General features: G+C 37.2%; 1 protein-coding gene across 3 annotated transcripts in view; it reads left to right on the top strand.

Annotated features, from left to right (window-relative positions):
- didum (dilute class unconventional myosin) overlaps window positions 1-21,640 on the top strand; it is an 814,019-nt gene that overhangs the window by 226,144 nt on the left and 566,235 nt on the right. For all 3 annotated transcript variants that reach the window (XM_090373351.1, XM_090373360.1, XM_090373369.1), the window contains exon 11: window positions 15,817-15,950. In XM_090373351.1, the coding sequence (XP_090229477.1) occupies window positions 15,817-15,950 (134 nt within the window). The remainder of the gene's footprint in view (window positions 1-15,816; window positions 15,951-21,640) is intronic.

Below are 21,640 nucleotides of genomic sequence, written 5' to 3' on the forward strand. Positions count from 1 at the left end.
ATCACCGCCTGCAAGTCAATAAATTCTTCATTAGATAATTCCTTCTCTTCTTCCTCTGTTAACTCCTCCACGTCTTTGGCATCAACCTCCAACTAAAGTAGCTCTGCAACCTTTACAATCTTATCTGTAACCTAAAAATAAACCTAAAAATAAATCAACCTAAAAATAAAATGTGCCAGCTTTGTTTTGAGTTTGTCGAAGAGGGTAAAAATCCACTTGGGGCAAGGTCAGGTGAATATAGAATATTACAGGAGTGTTTGGTGGGGGGGGGGGGGAACCAAATCTTGAATGGGAGAGTGTTGTGTTTAGAACCATTTGTTGATGTGCAGAATCCAACTGCTATTTTCACACAGCTGATTGCATTTTCTTCTAACATTTTTCCTGCACTCAAATCAGAAAACTAGTACTTGTTATTTTACAGAACCTGCCATGTTTTTATGGAAAAGAACAGGTTAGTATTGGTAGTGGCAAATGACACAAGGAAGCAAGCTTATACAAACATCAGCCAAATAAAACTACTAACCTCATCTTTCCATTCTTTCCAATAATTTGCTAATACTTATATTTATTCAAACAATCCATTTCCACAACACCAGATTGAAGTTTGTTTCAACAATAAATTATTCTCTGGCCGAAAGCAAATTTCTGCACATCTGTCCTGCAGCTATCTGTTTTAAATTTGTGCCCCCCCCCCCCCAATTTTAGAAAACCCAAAGCACGAGAGGTATTAGAACCTATAATACTTAGTACTGTGCATGGGTTGAGAAGATGAAAGCAGATACTTGTTCACATCAGACGAATTTCTGTGAATTGCAATTTGCAGGAAATACATATGAAGGAAGGATGTTCCAGAAAACAGAAGTTGAAGGAATAAATGATGAAGATGAAAAGTTGGTTCTGTTAGTTTGAAATTGGACAGTAAAAGGATGCTGACTTGTGGCATGTGTTTAGACAAGTTTTGGAGAAAGACAGAATTATTAGAATTAGCATTAGTAAAGGCACATGATGCAAGAAAGCAAGCTTATGTAGCATCAGCCAAAAAAAAAAAAAAAAACTAATTTCATCCATCCACTCAATCCAAATGTTTGTCTAGTTCTGCCTTGAACCTATTTAAGCTATCAATTTCTACAGTGACAGATAGACGATTGTTCCAGCAATCAACCACATGCTGGCTAAAGGCAAGCTTCCACACATCTGTCCTACAACTGTCTTTCCTCAATTTGAATTTATGTACTCTCAGACGATTATTCTGAGCAAGAGGAAGAATCCATCAGCATTGAGCATGCTCAAACCATTCAAGGCTTTATATCCCTCAATCAGATCACCTCGCAGGTGCCTAGTCTCCAGACACTGTGATTTGCTAAACTTAAGCCTTTCTTCATAAGAGCAACCCTTTGTTCCATTCACTAATCTTGTTGCTCTTCTCTGTATTCGTTCTAGCAACTCTACATCCTTCCTAAAATGAGGCCTCCAGACCTGTATACAGTCCTCAAGTTGTGGCCTGACCATTGCCTTATACAAGGGGATAATCGCCTCCTTATCCCTGCTAGAAAAATTCCTGTATATCTACAGATGGTCTGCTACTCTTGCAGACCATCTGCACTGTTCAGAAAACTTCATATCTGACTGCACAATTACCCCCAGGTTGTTTTAATTCTCTACCACTGTCAGTGTAGTACCACACAGTTGATATGTTACTCTGATGTTACTGCTTCTCATATGCAGTACTTTACATTTGTCAGTGTTACAAACTCCAGTTGCCACCTCTCAGCACATCTGCTCAACTTTTTCTAGATCATGTTGCAGCAGCATAGTTTCATTAGTAACCCTGCCAATCTTTGTATCATCTGCAAACTTGGACATTAAGCCTGATATACCATCATCAATATCATTAATAAATACAGAAAACAACAATGGACCCAATACTGAACCCTGAGGGACTCCACTAATAACATTAGTCCACGATGAGCAGTGTCCATTGATTACCACTCTATCTTCTTCCACTCAACCATCCCATTATCCATAGCAGTGATTTGCCTGCAATGCCACACTACTCCAGTTTGTGCAGCAGTCTTCCATCTGCAACAGTATTAGAAGCCTTTCTATGATCCAAATATACGATATCAAAGTTATTCCCTGCATCCAGTTCCTTTGTGACAACATCATAGTATCCAGTCAAATTGGTCAGGCAAGACTTCCCCTTAACAAAACTATGCTGTGTCCGAGCTATAACTGAAATCTTGTCTAGATGATCTTTCAGTGCTTCTTTAACCAGTGCCTCCATTAATTTCCCTTGAACAGAAGTTAAACTAACAGGTCTGTAATTACTTGTGTCACCCTTTGATCCTGCTTTGTGAATTGGGATCACATTTGCACATCTCCAGTCCATTTGCACATTTGCACTACCCCTGAGTCCAAGGAAACTCTCATAATTATGGCTAAGGGTTTGTTTACTTCCATTGCTGCCTCGTTTAATATAACTCGATAGATCCCATCCATCCTAGGTGCCTTTCGTATGTTTATCTTCAGTTTCACCTCCACTTTGCTATCAGTTATTACAAAATCATCTAGCTCATTGCCAGAGTTTAATTCACTTCTGGCATTCCACTCCCTGAATAACTCCTCATGTGTGACTGTAGATGTAAAATACTCATTTAGTTTGTTAACTACCTGAACAGGATCATCAACAGTTGAACCATTGATATCCAGTGGACCAATCTGATTCATCCCATTCCTTCTAGAGTTTACTTATTTACATAAGTAAAGAACTCTTTGCTGTTTTTCTTTGCATCCTTTGCCAAAGATTTCTCGTAGTCTGCCTTTGCTTGCCTAACCTCCTTTGTGACTTGGTTACAGACTAGCTTATATCTTTCATAGGCTTCTGTGTCACCCATTAATTTATATATATCCCATACATTTCTTTTCACTGCAACATGTCTCATTAGTTCATCTGACATCCATTTAGGCCTAAACCTTGAATAATATTTCAGTTGGTATGAAAAGCCTAGTAGCTTCCAAGATTAATTCTTTGAATGCTTCCCATTTTGAATTTTCTGTTGGTAACATCATCAGTTGGTCCCACTGTATAGAATTTAAATACTGTCTCAGACTTCAGTAGTCATCTTTACGAAAGCAAAAACCCTTCCCTTTACTCCTAATGGTAGTTACCTCTTTGAGTAAATCCCACTTCAGCACACTGTGATCACTGCCACCTAGTGGTTCCTTTATCTGCAGATTCTTAATGCATGAAGAATCACTATTGATAATCAGATCAAGAGTATTATTACTCTAATTGCCTCCCGAACATGCTGCTGTAGAAAACAATCATCCAATAAATCCACAAAAGCCTTGTTAGTGTGTGAGTGACCAACCCACTAATTCCAGTCAATAGCTGGGAAATTAAAATCCCCCATTATAAGACTCTGATTTACTGCCCCACTCTATTTCCCTGTACAGTTGTTTATTATACTTATTAGGCCTATAACATACTCCTACTCTCAATTTTGATTTCCCAGTGTTTATGTCACACCAAACTGACTCTACACCGCACTGTCCAGCCATATCGACTGGCTGTACGTCCTTGGATTTTGTGTTTTTTAACGAATAGCATAACCCCTCCTCCCTTCCTATCATGTCTATCCTTCCTGTACACATTGTCCTCCCCAAATTCCATTTCTGCATTCCTTATATCTGTGTGACACCATGTCTCTGATATCCCAATAATAAAAATAATAATTATTGATACCAATTCAGGAGAACATTGTCCATGGAAGTATCTATAGAAAATGCATGTAGGAAACAGAATGTTTATGAGACAGAGAGTGGAGAAACTTTGTTAGAGCTGGATTATTAATTAACCTAACTGCCCCCTTTTGAATGCAATCTAGAAGCCTGAAAGAGAAAGAGAGGTTATGCAGCATTGCTTCAGACGTGAGAACAATATTCCATGGTAGGGTGGATTTGAGATTTGTACAGAGTGAGTAGCTGTTTAGAAGAAAAGTAATGCTGAGAGCAAAAAAGAGAAAAATTTCAGCTCTTTAGATGCAGAGGACGACCAAGAGAGATTAGAAGTCAGGGTAATCCCTAATAGAGATATGTGATCTTGTCTAGAAATCTGTCATCAAAGATAAGTATATTAGCAGAAGAAACTCTTTTGCAAGATATATAAGACAGGACTGAGCTTTACAAGGATTGAAATCAACTAAGTTATCTTTGCCCCACTGTAGAATTACTTAGAGATCAGTATTTAAGAATTAGTAGTGGATATTCAAGAATTTGAACCTGCTTATTCAGGGCAAGGAAACTGGAAGATTGAATGCAATGTGCTGTCATCAGTAAAACTATGAGTAGGATTTTCCAACAATGGAAGAAGGTCATTAATATACAAGAGGAAAAGAGTGGGTGAAAAAAAACTGATCCTTGTGGAATTCCTGCAGTACTAGAGAAGTTAAAAGGTAGAAAGCCATCAACCATCATCCATAATGAGCGATCAGTGAGAAAATGGGATATCCAATTTAAAAAAAAAAAAAAAAAAGGTAGACTGTAAGATGGAAGCTTATTAAGAAGACATTTATACCTAACACAATCAAAAACCTTTGAAATGTCAAGAGAACTGCTTGAGTTTCACCAAATATTTCCATTGAATTTGTCCATAGATGTGTGACCTAAGACAGTATATCACTAGTGCATTAACACTAATGGAATCCATACTGACGATTATTGATCAATGGAAGGTTTCTAGATAGATTGTTTCAAGTCCCTTGTATGCAAGTCATCTGAGAAATTAAGTTTGCCATCAGCATTTTTTATTCACTCCATTAAGCCTTGAATACTTTAGTGAGGTTCAACCTTAGCTATCTAGCTTGCAAGTGGTGCAATTTGGAGAACTGAATTCTTTTATGATAAAAGTATCCTTTTATATTGTTGACTAATATTGATTTCCCTTCCTGTACTTATTCAAGATATCCTCATCCTTAAAATGGGACTTTCAGTCCTTTGTGCATTAACCAAGATGAGGCCTGATCATTGCATTATATATACAATGAGATAATCATCATCTCTGCTGACAAAATTCTTTAATATAATCGACAGAACTCAGTGAGAGTCTAACAGCAGCCTGCCCCCATTGTTCAGAGAACTTCATATCTGATAGTGCAATTTTCCCTACGTCCATTTCATTCTCCACCACTGATAAGTGCTGTACCACCCAACTGGTATGTCGTTTTGGAATTACTGCTATCCATATGTAGTACCTTGCATTTATCCATGTTAAACATTAATTACCACTTCTCAGCCTATCTGCTTCATTTTTTGAGGTATTGTTGCAGTACAATACATTTTGATTCCCTTCATTTATGAGGCAGTTATCCATCCTGCCAACCTACTTAAGTCATTAAGCTGAATGTGCCTTGATCAATATTGTTTTAAATATTTAAAACAGTAAGAGGCCCAGCACTGAACTCTAATCGACTTTGCTAATAACATTGCTCCAAGAAAGCAACTGCCCATTTATATCCCACCTCTCTCTAAGTCAGAAGGATGATTCTAACTTACTTGTAACCTAACTTAGTTATAGGCATTTCTGGCATGATGATCATGAGGAGTCTAAAACAAGAGGAGAAGATTGTTATTTTTCTCAGCAAGGAAGTATGTTTTGGCTGCATGTAGTAGTAGTAGTAGTGGCATGTGATGCAAGAAAGCAAGTGTATATGAGCTTATGCAGCATCAGCCAAAAAAAAAAAAAAAAAAAAAATCACACCATTCCCTCCAAATGCCTGTCCAGTTCCTCCTTAAATTTATTCAACCTATCAACTTCCACAACGACAGATGGAAGTTTGTTCCAGCAATTAACCACCCGCTGGCTCAAGGCAAATTTCTGCACATCTATTCTACATCTGTCTTTTTTTAATTTGAATTTATGCCCCCTTAGGTTCGTAATCTGAACAAGTGGAAGGATCCCATCAGAATTCAGCGTGCTCAACCCATTCAAGGCCTTATATACCTCAATCAGATCACCGCGCAGGTTCCTAGTCTCCAGCCACTGCAATTTGCAGAACTTAAGCCTCTCTTGGTAAGAGGATCCCTTCATTCTCCTCACCAATCTTGTTGCCCTTCTCTGTATACACTCAAGTAAATCTACACCCTTCCTAAAATGAGGCCTCCAGACCAGTACGCAGTACTCAAGGTGTGGCCTAACCATTGCCTTATATAGAGGGACAATCACCTCCTTTTCCCTGCTAGCAAAATTCCTATATATCATTGACAAAACCCCATGACCTGCCCTGGCAGCCTGTCTGCATTGCTCAGAAAACTTCATATCTGACTGCACAATTACTCCCAGGTCTTTTTCATTTTCTACCACCTTAAGTGTAGTACCACACAGTTGGTACGTTTCTCTGGGGTTACTTCTACCCATATGCAGTACTTGGCATTTGTCAAGGTTAAACTTCAGTTGCCACTTCTTAGCCCATTTGCCCAAATTATCTAGATCCTGTTGCAGTAGCACACTGCCATTACTGTCATTAACAACCCTGCCAACCTTTGTATCATCTGCAAACTTCGACATTAAGCCTGATATACCTTCATCAATATCATTGATAAATATACAAAACAACAGTGGCCCCAATACCGAACCCTGTGGGACTCCACTAATAACATTAGTCCACGAAGAGCAGCACCCATTGATTACCACCCTCTGTCTTCTCCCACTTTACCATCCTTTTATCCATTGTAGCAGCTTACCCTTAATACCATTCTGCTCCAATTTGTACAATAGTCTTCCATGCGCAACAGTGTCAAAAGCTTTCCTGAAATCCAAATATATGATATCAAAATTATTTTTTGCATCCAGTTCCTTTGTAACCACATGACTGCGTAGTGCACAAGTTTCAATTGAAAATGATGTTCTTATAAATGCCCAGGTAGCATAAATTTCATCATTTGTAGGACATTATTTTGAAATTTTTTTGGACAACTTTCCAGTAATTCTTGGTGTTGTTAAAGATAAAGAAATAGTTAAAGCGTCCCGGTAATAATTTAAAATAAGTTAAGTTTCGTCAGGAGATTAAAATGGTTTCATTTTGAGAACCTTCTTACGAAAGTAGAAATTATTGATATACAGTGGTCCTTGGTTGTGGAACTGACAAGTGCACAAAGTATTCAAAGTATTTTTGTTTACTGCAGCCTCCAGGGTTTCCCCTATTGCCGCAATGATTCTTGTAGGTTTTTTTTTTTTTTAAGCCGGCGAGTGTGTGTATGGGGAGATTTTTGTTTGAGTGTTTGTTTTGTTGAGTGTTGTATGCCGGCACCTGGAGACTTTGCAGCCAGGAGGCAAGAACAGATATATCTTGCGTCCCGACTCCCGTCCCTAGCCACGTGGAGGCGCTCCAGGGAGTCTGGTTATCACAAAAGGAGGTTCTTGAACCTCTATATGTTTATACAATAATATTAAAATAGAGATAAATATAGCAATAAAAGAGTAAATCATCAAGTGTGGATAGAGTTGGTTTAGTTGAGTGGGGATCAATTAATGGAGTGAATGTTTCTAGTGTGTTTTACATACGATATGGTAATAATTTAAAATAAGTTAAGTTTCGTCAGGAGATTAAAACATAGCGTGTGGATGAATTTAGATTTAGTTAAGGGGAGCAGTAAAGTAGTGGGTGTTTCTAGTGAGTTTAGCATGTTCAATGTTTAGGTTGTCCAATGATCTATACCAAATATTGGCCCTTGTAGGGGCCCATCCTGCCAGAAGAGGGCACGGCGTAACAATCAATTCCATGCACCTGCGGCAGCCACGACGGAGCCGCGGCGACAGACACAAACCAGTGCACCACAACCGCGGCACCCCCGGAGCCACAGCAAACCTGAACAAAAGTGAACACTTCTAAGTTAGTAATTACTACAATTTTACAGTTGACAATATAAATACTTGGCAAAACAGCCACTGTCGCAACAACACTACAGCCGAAGACACAACCAGTGTCCTTAACCACAGCGCTACCGCAACAGCAACTTAACAGTTCTAAGGTAGTTAAGAATATCTTATAATTATCATAGCTATACAGTTCACAGTTATCTTTGCTCGTCCTACAGGGTTTAATTTCATCTTGAGGGGAAGCACCGCATTCAAGACACACATTCTTGCAGGGCTCAATCCTGTCCTAGAGTGTGTGGAGATGAGTTCATTGTGTGTTTTGCGAGTAGAAGGACGGACAAGCCAGTGTGGCAGGGTAGTTAACGGGAAACATGATTATTGCCAGTGGCTTCGACCCAGTCCTGTAGGGCTATAACCAAGTGAAATTCTCGATTGCTCAGCTTCTCGTAGATCTCGGTCCTGTCCTATGAAGGTAGGGTCCTCACTAATAAATAAAAAAAAAAAAAAAAAAAAAAAAAAACGCACATACTGAAGACACTATGTGGCCTATGACATCGACCCAGTTCTTTAGGGCATGTTCAGTGTTAGTCACTAATTTCAAGGAAGCTACATCACAGTTATGTGTGCTCCGCTGCTCCTAAGCTGTGGGATATCTTGTTCTTGAGTCCTTACTTTTGCTTCTTATTCAGTTCAGTATAATTGTGCTTCCGTTCTGCGTTACTTCCTATTTTCTTGTTCTGTTGAGTCCCTTCCACTTCATTCCTTCTTTTCATTTTCCCATTTACCTACTGTCTCTCTGTGCTTCCTGCTGGAGGGCCGCCCTTCGCCTGAATAATTTTCCTGCAAAAGCTGAAAGAAGTTTGAGCGATTCTGCCCCAGCTATCAGTTGTGGGAATTCTCCAGCGTTAGTTACGTTAGTCCCCAATAGCAGGGGATGTCTCAGATCTGTGTAGAGGTAACAGTCAAGTATGAGGTGTTTCACTGTTTCTTCTTCGCCGCATTGACAAAGGGGGGAGAGAGTTAGGCCTAATTTGTGGAGTTTGGAGTTGAGACTACCATGTCCTGTGATTAGAAAAGTAGTATGCATGCTTGGTGTCCACCAGTTCCTGGATTTGTCTCGCAGATATATTTGTGGGAAGAAGGTGAAGGTGTCTCTTCCCTTAGTTGTTGACAAGTGCACATGAAACTTGAAATATAACAAATTACCCAAGTCATGGTTGGCATTTTAAGAATTCCTCATAGCAATGATGGGTGAAAGAATATTCAGCCGTGTTAGAAAAACAAAAACTGATTTCTGTCTGAGCCACCATTATGAATGAAACTTTGGCCCAAGATTTTTGAAGAGCTGTACCTTTCTTGAAGAAATCACAATTAGTTGATGTCTAATAGAATATTAAAACAGAAATCCACAGAAAGAAAAATCATGGGTAAACCTAAGTGTATATGTTAATATATACAATGTGTATATTGTTAGTGAAATTAATTTCTAGTGCAGTATGGATTTCACAAAGCCCTCCTGCTTTCCTTCTGGTTTTTACTTTTCTTTTTTGCACAAAAATCTTCTTCTTCCTGCTTACAAATGCCTGCTCTCCAGCTTTATGAAAGTCCAAAGTTGGCAGCAACGAAATATGGTCTGATGGAAGAGGAAGGACAAACTGCATATCTCTGTAAATACCATGGGTGTAGGAGCTATTATGAAAATATTTTTTTACACAAGAATTAACTTCGCCAAACTTCTCTAAAAATGTATCTGCACAATTTAAGAGAAGTTTTTTTTTTTTAGTTTTACCACCCAAATAGTTGAAAGATTTTGTAGGTTTGGCAGCATTTTAGATTTCTGAACCCTGCATATTGAGTTTAGGCAATAGTGTCACCTAAATGCTGTCATTTGCTGCAAGCCTTCTGTTTTATTTTAAAGTCATAGTAAATGAGAGTTCTTTCATCCATAAGTTAGCACTTATGGGGGTGTTTACAAGTTTTGAAGAGACATTGGCAACAGTTGACATAAGCCATGTGGATAGTAGTGTTGTTGCTTGATCAACTAGACTAGTGGCTTGTGGATCTTTTTTTTTTTTTTTTGTGTGTGTGGCCCATATCGTGTTTGACGGATTAACTTTAATGTTATAGTCTGCAAATTTTGATAAATAAACCAAAAATGTAAAAAAAGATAATAATAAAATAGAAAACAAGTAATAATAACAAGAGTTTATAGTATTTGGCATAATTAAACCAATTTGGTGGTTGCTTGGAATGAAGATATATTTACTGTCAGAATAATTAAAAATAATGAAATGAATACCATAGTTCCGGAGGTATTCTCCTAGTTATAAAATTAGTTTATTTTTAGAAATACTAAAGTGGACATGCATTACTTTGACACACACACACACACACACACACACACACACACACACACTGGAACCTCTATATTTGTCAGCCGCTACATTTTTTTTTTCGGCAAAAAAATGCTTCGATATTCGTCACGAAAAGTCACCCACCACGTGGTCATCCTAGCCTCATGCAATCACCCACGCGGTCAGCCAGCCCCTTGCAGTAGCCCAGCAGTCTGCCTTGTGCAATCGTTCATTGCGCATCACCTGTTATTTTCTCTTTGAAATTTCTTTTAATTTTGCAACTTTTTTTGCAGTTATCTTTGTAAAATGAAGTGACCATAGCCCAGAAAAAGTGTAGTGAAGAAAAACAACCAAAAAGGAAAGCTGTGAGAACAACAATTGAGTTGAAAAAAAGAAATCATTGCTAAGTTTGAAAGTGGAACACGTGTTTCCAACTTAGCGTTAGAATTTAACATGCCAAGAACTATCATAAGCAGCATAATTAAAAATAAAGAAGCAATTAAAGCGGCTGATGTGGCAAAAGGTGTAAAAATTCTTGCTGCTAAAAGATCCCAAACATATGAAGACACATCTGCAAATTTAAACCATTGCTCGTTTATCATTCAGAAAATCCGAAAGTTTTTAATAAGAACAATATCATAAAAAGTAAATTAAATGTGATTTGGAGGGCTTGGGTAACAAGACAGTTTTTCCTGAAGTGGATTCACAAAGTATTTGCCCCAAGTGTGAAAGCTTATCTAGAAAGTTATAATTTACCAGTAAAGGCCCTCTTGGTTTTGGACAATGCTCCTGCTCATCCCCCTGGCTTGGAAGATGATTTAGCAGGGGAACACAGCTTTATTCGCATTAAATATCTACCACCAAACACAACTCCCCTAATTCAACCCATGGATCAGCAGGTCATTGCCTGTTTTAAAAAACTTTATACAAAAGCCCTGTTTTGAAGTGAATTTGAAGTGAATTTTTCCAAAATTCTCTCAATGTGAGTTGAGAGAATTTTCGAAAAATCACTTCAGTATCCTTCATTGTTTGAGGATAATTGATAAGACATTGGAGGAAGTGTCTTCCGGGACAATGAACTCGGCCTGGAGGAAATTGTGGCCAGAGTGTGTGTCAGAAAGAGACTTTGAAGGTTTTGGGTCAGAGCCTGTTGATGAAATTGTGTCTCTGGCCAGGTCCATGGGATTGGAGGTTGATAGCGAGAATGTAGAGTAAATGGTGGAGGACCATAGAAGGGAGCTCACCACAGAAGAACTGTTGGACCTTCATAAAAAACAGAAAGCTGAAGCAGTGGAGGAAATTTCATCAGAGGAGGAAGGGTCTCAATGTCAGCAGCATCCCAACTGATGACATTAAGGAAATGCTGTCCAATTGGGGCAAAACGCAGAGTATGGTTGAGAAGTGGCACCTGAACATTGCAGTAGTTAATCAAAATATAAATTCATTCAATGATAATGTGATTGGCTACTTTCATAAATTTTTAAAAAAACAGAGAGAAACAGACAACATTGGACTTTGCTAAATCGAGTGCTAGTGAATCGTCGGAAAAGGGACAAAAAGGACATCGATCACCAGAATTGGAGTTACAGTACCCGATGTTTTAATGGAAGGTGACTCCCCTTCTAAACAATACATAATTCCTTTCCTCCTCTTAAGCTTCTGCCATCATCGCTCCACAGTAAAGATAAAGTTCTGGTTAAATTTTTATTTATTTATGTATCAGATTCGGGGCTGGGAACGGATTATTCCAATTTTAGTTAATTCCTATGGAAAAAATTGATTCCATATTCGTTCGTCGATCAGGAATGGATTAATGATGGATATAGAGGTATACACTGTATATACAAATAAAATTTTATTAGTTTTATTAGTATTACTTATTTTTTTTATTAAATTAAATAATAATAATTAAAAAAACAGTAAAAAATAGAGTTATTACATCAAGTTGTCATACATATATCGTGAGTGATGTTTTCTCTGTTTTCTTTTAAAGTATTTTCTTTTGTCAATAAAAAAATATTGTGATTGTCAACATAGTAAGCTCCCAATTAGCTGGGTTGGATGGGAAATAAATTGCCCAGATACTCTGCAAAATGAAAGAAAAACTCATGTGACCTTCCTGTGAAAGGTACTACATGAATTTCAAATTGTCATCATCATGTCAGTGAGAGTGGTATCTCCTAGGCAACTTTGTTCATTAGAAAGTACATTCAGTGTTTATGGAACAACAAGAAAATTTTGTTCAATAGAAAACAACCCCTTTCCATTTTAACATGAAGGACACATGCACAGACATATATATAAAAAAAAAAAAAAAAAACTTAGAGGTTGTGAACATTACCCATGCTGTAGTAAAACTCAAGCATTACTGAAATAAGGCTAGAGTGAGCTAGTAGGCAGAAAGCAAAGATGGGGATGTGGTTATCTGACTCAGACTTCTTTGGGCTGTAGAGACTGTGGTTAATCCATAACCTGGATAACTGAGATTCTACTATATTGTATACCCAAATAAAATAATTGTAAAAACTGTCATGAGGGGGTAATCAGTTGTAACAATTATGTTTATATGAAAATTATACCTATGAACCATTTTTATTTATTTTTAATCTATTACTATTATTCATGCCCTGTATTATGAAGGTGGAAATTGAATAAATGCATCCAACCAAGAGGTGGCTGACCCTTGGCAATAGACATACAAGTAAGCAACCACAGGAAAAGGCTGAAATAACCAATTTATTCTTAGAAGTATCCAGGAAATGACACAACACTTTCAGACATAATGAATCCCAAAATAAGAACTGCATTATTTGTGACATAGGTTAATTTTAATATGTCAACCTAATCTAATATGCCAACCTAATCTAAAATGTCAAAGGGTGGGCTGGTCCTTTGACCTTGTCACCAAATTGGGTGAGTGGTGCCAAAATGAATGTTTATCGAAATTTTCTTTACAGATCAGGTCCAAATGGGCAGAAATTTCTTAAAAGTATTAATTTCTTTGGCTCTTGTTTATGTAAGAACAATAGTATTAATCCTTTGAGTTTCTGTTGTTGATTTTTCCGTTTGTCATGGGCTGAGTCCATGCCAAACGGAATGGACAACAATGCAGGACGATATTTAGATATCGTCCTGCATTGTTGTTGATTTCTTGAATCTTGCATCATTTGTTGATAGCTCCGAAAGCCTCTTTTTTCCTTTAAGTATTGGAGCCATTCTCTTTTGTGTCTTCCTGGTGGTCTCTTATCTCCAATTCTTCCTGTCAGTACTGAATTAGGCAGCCTGTGTTGTTTCATCCGGTTCACATGTCCAAACCACTGAAGTTATTTTTTGTAGATCTGCTCTATTCTGAAATGAATAATAGAGCAGTTGGTGGTTGATTTTCCTTAGACATCTCATTTCAAATGCCATTATTTTTGCCATTCTTTCTTATTTATTCTCCAATTCTCTGATCCATAAGTTGCTGTGGGTATGATGACAGTTTCATATAGTTTAATTTTTAGACTATTTGAGATTTTATTGCTCTTCCATATGTTTTTGAGTTTGTTCATGTTTGTCCATCTGAGGTTCAATTTGTGATTAATTTATTATTATTAGCCATATGGTGCAAGGAAGCCTGAGGCTTATGATGCACCAGCCAAAAAAAAAAAAAAAAAATCACAAGTTACCCTGAGAGAGAGAGAGAGAAAGGAATCACCAAGAAAGAGAAGAATGATGATATCCTGAGTTTGCCAGGGTCCTGAGCTGGATATCATCATTAAACAGAGTGAACTTTGGTCAATATTACTTAGGATTCCTGTTCTTAGAGAGCCCAGGTATTATAAATTTTTGTACTTGTTCTATTTGTTGACTTTGGATGTTTATGTTTATGTCTTCTGTGTTTTTTTTGGCACCTCCATAGTCAGGTGGGCAGGAGCAGCAGTGTGTAGCACACGCTTCTTGATTAGACTGTGGTTCGAGCCCGTGCCCACCAAATACGGAGGATGCAGAAGGGTCAGGGAATGACCACCGCATATTTCCAGAGCAATATGGCCTTAGTTGCTAATGCTCCTAAAAACCAAACAACAAACAAACAACCATCTATGTTTTTTCCGATTTGCATTACTTTGGTTTTATTTATATTAATATTAATTTCATAATTGTTGCTTGCTTTATTGATGTTTGTTAATATTTCTTTTAGTTCTTTGGTTTCTGTTAAAATCACAATATCATCTGCATATTTTATGTGGTTTATATTTTTTCCATATATTATTGTTCCTCTTTTTTCTTCAATTGATTTCATTAGTTCTTCTAGGTAGATATTAAATAGATATGGAGATAAAGGGCATCCCTGCATGACTCCTTTCTCTATTTCAAATTTCTCTGTTTTAAGGTTGTTTAATTTTACTATTGCTTTTGTATTATTGTAGAATTTGTTTACAAACATGATTATTTCATGGTCAAGTGAGATTTTTTGTAGTTGCTTCATTAAATTTTCTCTGTTTACCTAGTCAAATGCCTGCTTGAAATCGATGAAGCACAGATAAAGAGATGTCTTCTTATTCCAATATTTCTCTGCAGTGATGTTTAGTGTGAATTGTTTATTGTTGATATGTCTTTTCTAAATCCTGCTTGTTCTTCCCCTATTGTTTCTCCATATATTTTAAGTATCCTATTTTGTAAGATCCTTATACATATTTTATATATATATATATGGTTTAAAAGGGTAATGGGTCTATAATTCTGACAATTTTCTTTATCTCCTTTTTTGTGTATAGGTACTATTATTCCACTTTTCCAGTCTTCTGGTATATCACCTGTAAATAAGATTAGATTAAACAATTGTGCGAGGTGTTTTAACATTGCATTGCCTCCAAATTTCCATAGTTCTGCTTGGATGATATCATTTCCTGGTGCCTTGTCATTCTTCACAATGACTGAGATCCGTAGGGTTTAAGGCAGATAATCTAGCCGGCTTGCCATTCCTCTGCTGCATAGTCCACAATTTAGATGGGACCAGGATCTTGGGAGGGTGACAGACTTCCACTGTTGCTGAAGATAGATCCTCCATCTTCATCTGTAATCCAGGCAGGGGCCCGTCCCAGGTACTGTTGGCCGGAGCCAGCCAAGCACTGGGTTTTTTTTAAATTGAGGTATGCTCCTACTCCTTTCTCATCCGGACATGGGACTGGTAATGACGAAGTTGTGATTTTTAAAGAGTGCTTATCCTTCTTACTGAATGAATGATGACAGATGTATAATAAAAATATTTATATCGCATATTTCTGTGAATTAACTTATTGTAATTTTTAAAATTACAATATGTAATTTTTTGATAATCGCATATGATGGTTTTTTTATTACATATATGAAAAGACTGTCTTAATCTTGTATGGTAACTAACTTATAACAAATAATCCTTGATCCCATAAGTGGTGTTATCACCGATCGTAGCTCCACCTTTATAACAGTTCTATGTGTTTTCTTTTAAAGTATTTGAATTAGTTATCTGTAGTTAGTTCTGATTACTTTAGCTTTTGGTTATGATGGATATATTTTTGTTGATTTTGATGGTGTATGCAAATTTATATTATTTATTTATTTTAGGCAGTATTTGCAAGAGATGCCCTTGCAAAGCACATATATTCTCAATTATTTGACTGGATTGTAAAACAAATCAATAAATCACTGGCATCAAGTGACAAAATAAACAAGTTTATTGGAGTTCTAGACATATACGGGTAGGTACGAAAATGCTTTTCCTTGAGAATAAAACCCATACACAGATGCTAAAAGTCTGGTAAAAATGATATATTGCAAAAATGTATTATTACTTTTATAGCTACGAAGGTTAAGGTTAAATACTTCCTGCTTTCAGTTTTCAAAATTTGACTGGGAAGTTACATGATATTGATTTCTTTGTAGTATCCACTCGAAGGTGCATGAGAGATACCATAGTTCTGATTGAGACATTTTCAGGTGAAGCAGATATGATATATAGTTTCCACTGTATTTTTGAATCTCACATAGTTTACAGACATGATATATAGCATTGTTTCGTGGCCTGAACTGTCTTGGTGCTAAGTTGTCGAAATTGTGCAAATTTAAGCAACTTATCCCAATTAGTAGTAGTAATGGTAAATGATGCAAGAAAGCAAGCTTATATAGCATCAGCACAAAAAAAAAAAAAAAAAAAGGTCACTCATCTGTACACCCCAAGAATTTGACTAGTTTGTTCTTGAATTTATTCAACCCACACAGTTCTGCAACAACAGATAGAAGCCTTTTCCAACAATCAGCTACCCACTGGCTAAAGGCAAATTTCCATCAATAAATCCTATAACTGTCTTTCCTCAATTTCAATTTATGCCTTCTCAGGTGTGGAATCTGAGCAAGAGGAAGAATCCCATCACCATTGAGCTTGCTGAAACCATTCAAGACCTTATACACCTCAATCAGATCACCTCGCAGGTGCCTAGTCTCCAGATGCTGCAATTTGCAGAACTTAAGCTTATCTTGGTAAGAGCAACTCTTTGTTCCATTCACTAATTTTGTTGCCCTTCTCTCTACTCCTTCCAGCAGCTCTACATCCTTCCTAAAATGAGGCTTCCAGACCTGTATGTAAAACTCAAGGTATGGCCTGACTATTGCCTTATATAAGAGGATAATCACCTCCTTATCTCTCCAGCAAAATTCCTATATATCATTGACAAGACCCCATAAGCTGCTTGGGCAGCCTCCTGCACTGCTCAGAAAACTTCATATCTGACTGTACAATTACCCCCAGGTCTTTTTTATTCTCCACTACCCTCAGTGTAGTACCACACAGTTAGTATGTTACTTTGGGGGTTACTGCTCCGTATATACAGTACTTTGAATTTGCCAATGCTTAACTTCAGTTGCCACCTCTCAGCCCATCTGCCCAACTTTTCTAGATCCTGTTGCAGTAGCGTACTGTCATTACTCTCGTTAACAACCTTGCTAAACTTTGTCTGCAAACTTAGACATTAAGCCTGATATACCTTCATCAATATCCTTGATAAATATAGAAAACAACAATGGGCCCAACACCAAACCCTGGGGGGACTCCACTAATAACATTAGTCCGTGAATAGCAGTGTCCATAGACTACCACTCTGTCTTCTACCACTCAACCATTCCATTATCCATAGCAGCAACTTGCCCTTAATGCTACATCATTCCCATTTTTACAGCGGTCTTTTATGTGCAACAATATCAAAAGCCTTCCTGATATCCAAGTATATGATGTTGAAAGTATTTTTTGAATCCAGTTCCTTGGTCACTGCATCATAGTAACAGTTGTTAGACAAGACTGCCCCTTAACAAATCCATGCTGTGTGATTGCAATATAATTTCCTGCCTGTCCAGATGGTCCTGCATTATGTCTTTAACCAGTGATTCCATTATTTTCCCTGGAACAGACATTAACCTAACACGTCTGTAATTACAATAGTGCCTTTTGGTCCCCCTTTATGAACTGGGGTACATTTGCACATCTTCTGTCCATTGGACTTCCCCTAAATCCAAGGATGCTCTCATAATTATGGCTAAGGATTTGCTTACCCCCTTGCTGCCTCCCTTAATGTAATTCGATAGATTTCATCCAATCCTGGCACCTTTTTTATGTTCAGCTTCAACAATTTCTCTTTTGCCCTCCGTTCAAGTTATCACAAAGTCATTTAACTTCTTGTTAGCGGTTGATAAACTTCTAGCATCCCCCCCCTAAAGAATTCCTCGTGTGTGTCTATAGATGCAAAATACCTATTCAATTTGTCAGCAACCTGAGCAGAGTTGTCAACCATTATCTCATTGACTTCAAGTGGCCCAATATGATTCAACTGTCTTCCTTCTACTGTTAATATAAGCATAGAAGCCTTTGATGTTTTTCTTTGCATTATTTGACAGAGACTTCTCATAATCTTCCTTTGCTTGCCTAACCTCCTCTGTGACTTGATTACAGACTAATTTATATCTATCATAGGCTTCTATTCACCTGATATTTTATATGCATCACATACCCTTTTTTTCTCTGCCATCTGTCTCAATAGTTCATCTGACATTCATTTTGGTCTAAGCATTGAATAGTATTTCTTTGTTGGTATGAAAAGCCTAGTAGCTTCTTTGATTATTTCCCATTTATAATTTGCTGTTGGTAACATCAGTTGGTCCCACTGCACAGTATTTATACACTGTCTGAGACCTCTGTAGTCATCCTTGCAAAAGCCTTTCTCTTTACCCTCGACAGTAGTTATGTCTTTAATTAAATTCCACATTAGTATACTGTGATTGCTGCCACCCAATGGGTCTTTTACCTGCATATTCTTGTGCATGAAGAATCATTGCTGATAACCAGATCAAGAGTATTACTCAATCTGGTTGCCTCTTGAACATACTGCTGTAGAAAACAGTCATCCAAGAAATCCGAAAAAGTCTTGCTAGTGTGTGAGTGACCAACCCACAAATTCCAGGTCAACTTTTGGAAGTTAAAATCCCCTATTATGAGACATTCTGATTTGCTGGGTCACTCTATTTCTCTGAATAGCTGTTTGGTATACTCATCACAGTCATTAGGCTTATAACACACTGTCAATTTTGTTTTCCCAGTGCTTATATCACACCAAACTGACTGAGCATTGCAATCGTCACCCATGTCAAGTGGATTCATTGCCTTAGATTTATTATGCTTCTTAACTAAGATCATAACCACTCCACCTCTCCTGTCTGCTCTTCCTGTATACATCATATTCCCCGTATTCAAATTCATCATCACTTATGTTTGAATGATGCCATGTTTCTGCTATTCCTACAATGTCTGCATCAAATTAATTTCCAAGGTAGGATTCTATTAATGGACAAGAAATGGACAATTATGGACACAATGCAGTTAAGTAGTTTGTAGGATGATAAAGTTATTACCATTATCCCTACAAAAAAAAAATATTTTTATTGCTTCTTTGTTAAAGTATGGCTAGTAGTAAAATGGCCAAATGATGCAAACTGACTGAGCATTGCAATCGTCACCCATGTCAAGTGGATTCATTGCCTTAGATTTATTATGCTTCTTAACTAAGATCATAACCACTCCACCTCTCCTGTCTGCTCTTCCTGTAGACATCATATTCCCCATATTCAAATTCATCATCACTTATGTTTGAATGATGCCATGTTTCTGCTATTCCTACAATGTCTGCATCAAATTAATTTCCAAGGTAGGATTCTATTAATGGACAAGAAATGGGCAATTATGGACACAATGCAGTTAAGTAGTTTGTAGGATGATAGGGTCATTACCATTAACCCTACAAAAAATATATATTTTTATTGCTTCTTTGTTAAAGTATGGTTAGTAATAAAATGGCCAAATGATGCAACAAAGCTGTTGGTTGATGCTTTCTTTATTTAATGCATACATTGCACTTTGTTTTGTATTTTCAATATATAGAGTGATTCAAAAGTCAGGCATCATTATAAATACTACAACATATTTTTTTTTTGTTTCAGAGCTAAAAATAACAAATTATCTTAGGATTGACTGAGTGAACTTAGTATTTATGCATGGCATACCAGGTGCTACACACCGTTCAGTTCCCAAAGAATTTAAGATGCAGAATCCACAATGGCCTCCAGTTGATCATTCAACTGTTGGATGACTAATAAACTGTTTTAAAGAAAAAAGAAGTTTCTGATCAGTGTTGCTGATCATTCTTGAAGTAGCAAACCAAAAAAGTGTAACTGATGAAGAAAATCAGTGATGGTATTGGTGCAGCTTACAAACAGCCAAAAAAAACTCAACAAACAAGTTAAATCAAGAAATAGGGGTTAAGTTCAGTAGTGCACATTCTTTGAAAAAACCATTTTCACCCATATAATGTGCAACTCATTCAGGATTTGCATGGTGGCAACACAGATTGACAACAATAGTTTTGTGATGGGATGATGTAAAACAGATGTGCTGATCTTCAATGACAAGGTAGTATTTTTTCTTAGTGGTAACATCAGTAGACTCAATTTTTATTACTGGTCAGATGGTAATCCTAATTGGATGGAAGAGACTAATGTGCAAAATGATCTCCAAGTGTGTGTCAATTATTTGACTATCCATATGGGATAGTCAAATAATTGACTTATTTCTGTAACAGAAACATTACTGGTGAAAGGTATTTATATATGCTACAGAATTACTTGATGGACTTGAAGTCTGCTCTTTACCAGACGGCGCCTCCGTACCCAGGTGGGAAGGAGCAGCAGTGCGTAGCACACGCTTCTTGATTAGACCGGGGTTCGAGCCTGTCACCACCAAATACGGAGGATGCGGAAAGGTCAGGGAATGACCACTGCATATTATGGAGCAATATGGCCTTAATTGCTAATGCTCCTAAAAACCAAATAACAAACAAACAATCTTTACCAGAACCTCCCAAGTATCATCAGAATGCTGTCAAATTACAAAAGAGACATTGATTTGTGGCAAGGGATTATTCACACAAAGAACTCTAAAGTGATTGCAAGTTTGGAGGTGGGCATTTTGAATATCTGTTACAATAAAAATAATTTACTCTATGGCGTGTGTGACTTTTGACTCACCCTGTATAACAAGTGTCATATCATGATAAAAACCAAGTACACATGACTGTGTACTGATATGTTACTGTGTTGTACTTAAGCGATGCCCTCCTTAAGTACAACAGAGTAAATATCAGTATTAAGTGTTGATAAGGTTTTGTCCCAAAATTTGGCAACTCTCAGGCAGCATTGTTGTTGCATTTGAGAATTTATACTGTATTTATATATATACAGTGTGTATTTAAATTGGTGTCAAATATTCTAGGGGCATATTCCCATCAACAAAACATTAAAAAAAGTTCATATAAACATGAGTCTAGAAATGCTTAATTTCTGAGGTAGGAGGAATTTTATTGTTTAACAATATCAAACAATTAATAAGCTATCCAACAGAACAAGTAATGCAATTAAACAAGACAGAACGTTTTTGTTACAAAAATTGTTCAAAACGGTCTCCTCCTGCTTCGATGCATCCTCTGAGCCTGGTTCCATGCTTTGTCGTACTCTGTTGAATACACCTGTAGTGTTACGTATTTGCTCACATCCATTTATGGTACGCTATCTTAAAACGTCAACATCGGGCACAGGAGTTGTGTAAACAATGGACTTTAAATGTCCCCAGAGATAAAAATCCATTGGGTTCAAATCTGGTGATTGAGAAGGCCATTCAATGGATCCCCGCAACTAATCCATCTTTGAGGAAAATGACCATCCAAATGCTGATGAACTCTCCGACTAAAGTGAGTTAGGGTGCCACCGTGCATGAAACATATTTGTCGGATGTCCAGAGGTACATTGTCCATTAAATGATGCAATTCATTTTCAAGAAACTGCAGATAAATGTCTT

The sequence above is a fragment of the Mastigoproctus giganteus genome, chromosome 1, assembly GCF_048544385.1.
Source record: "Mastigoproctus giganteus isolate SK-2022 chromosome 1, ASM4854438v1, whole genome shotgun sequence".
Classification (NCBI taxonomy): domain Eukaryota; kingdom Metazoa; phylum Arthropoda; class Arachnida; order Uropygi; family Thelyphonidae; genus Mastigoproctus; species Mastigoproctus giganteus.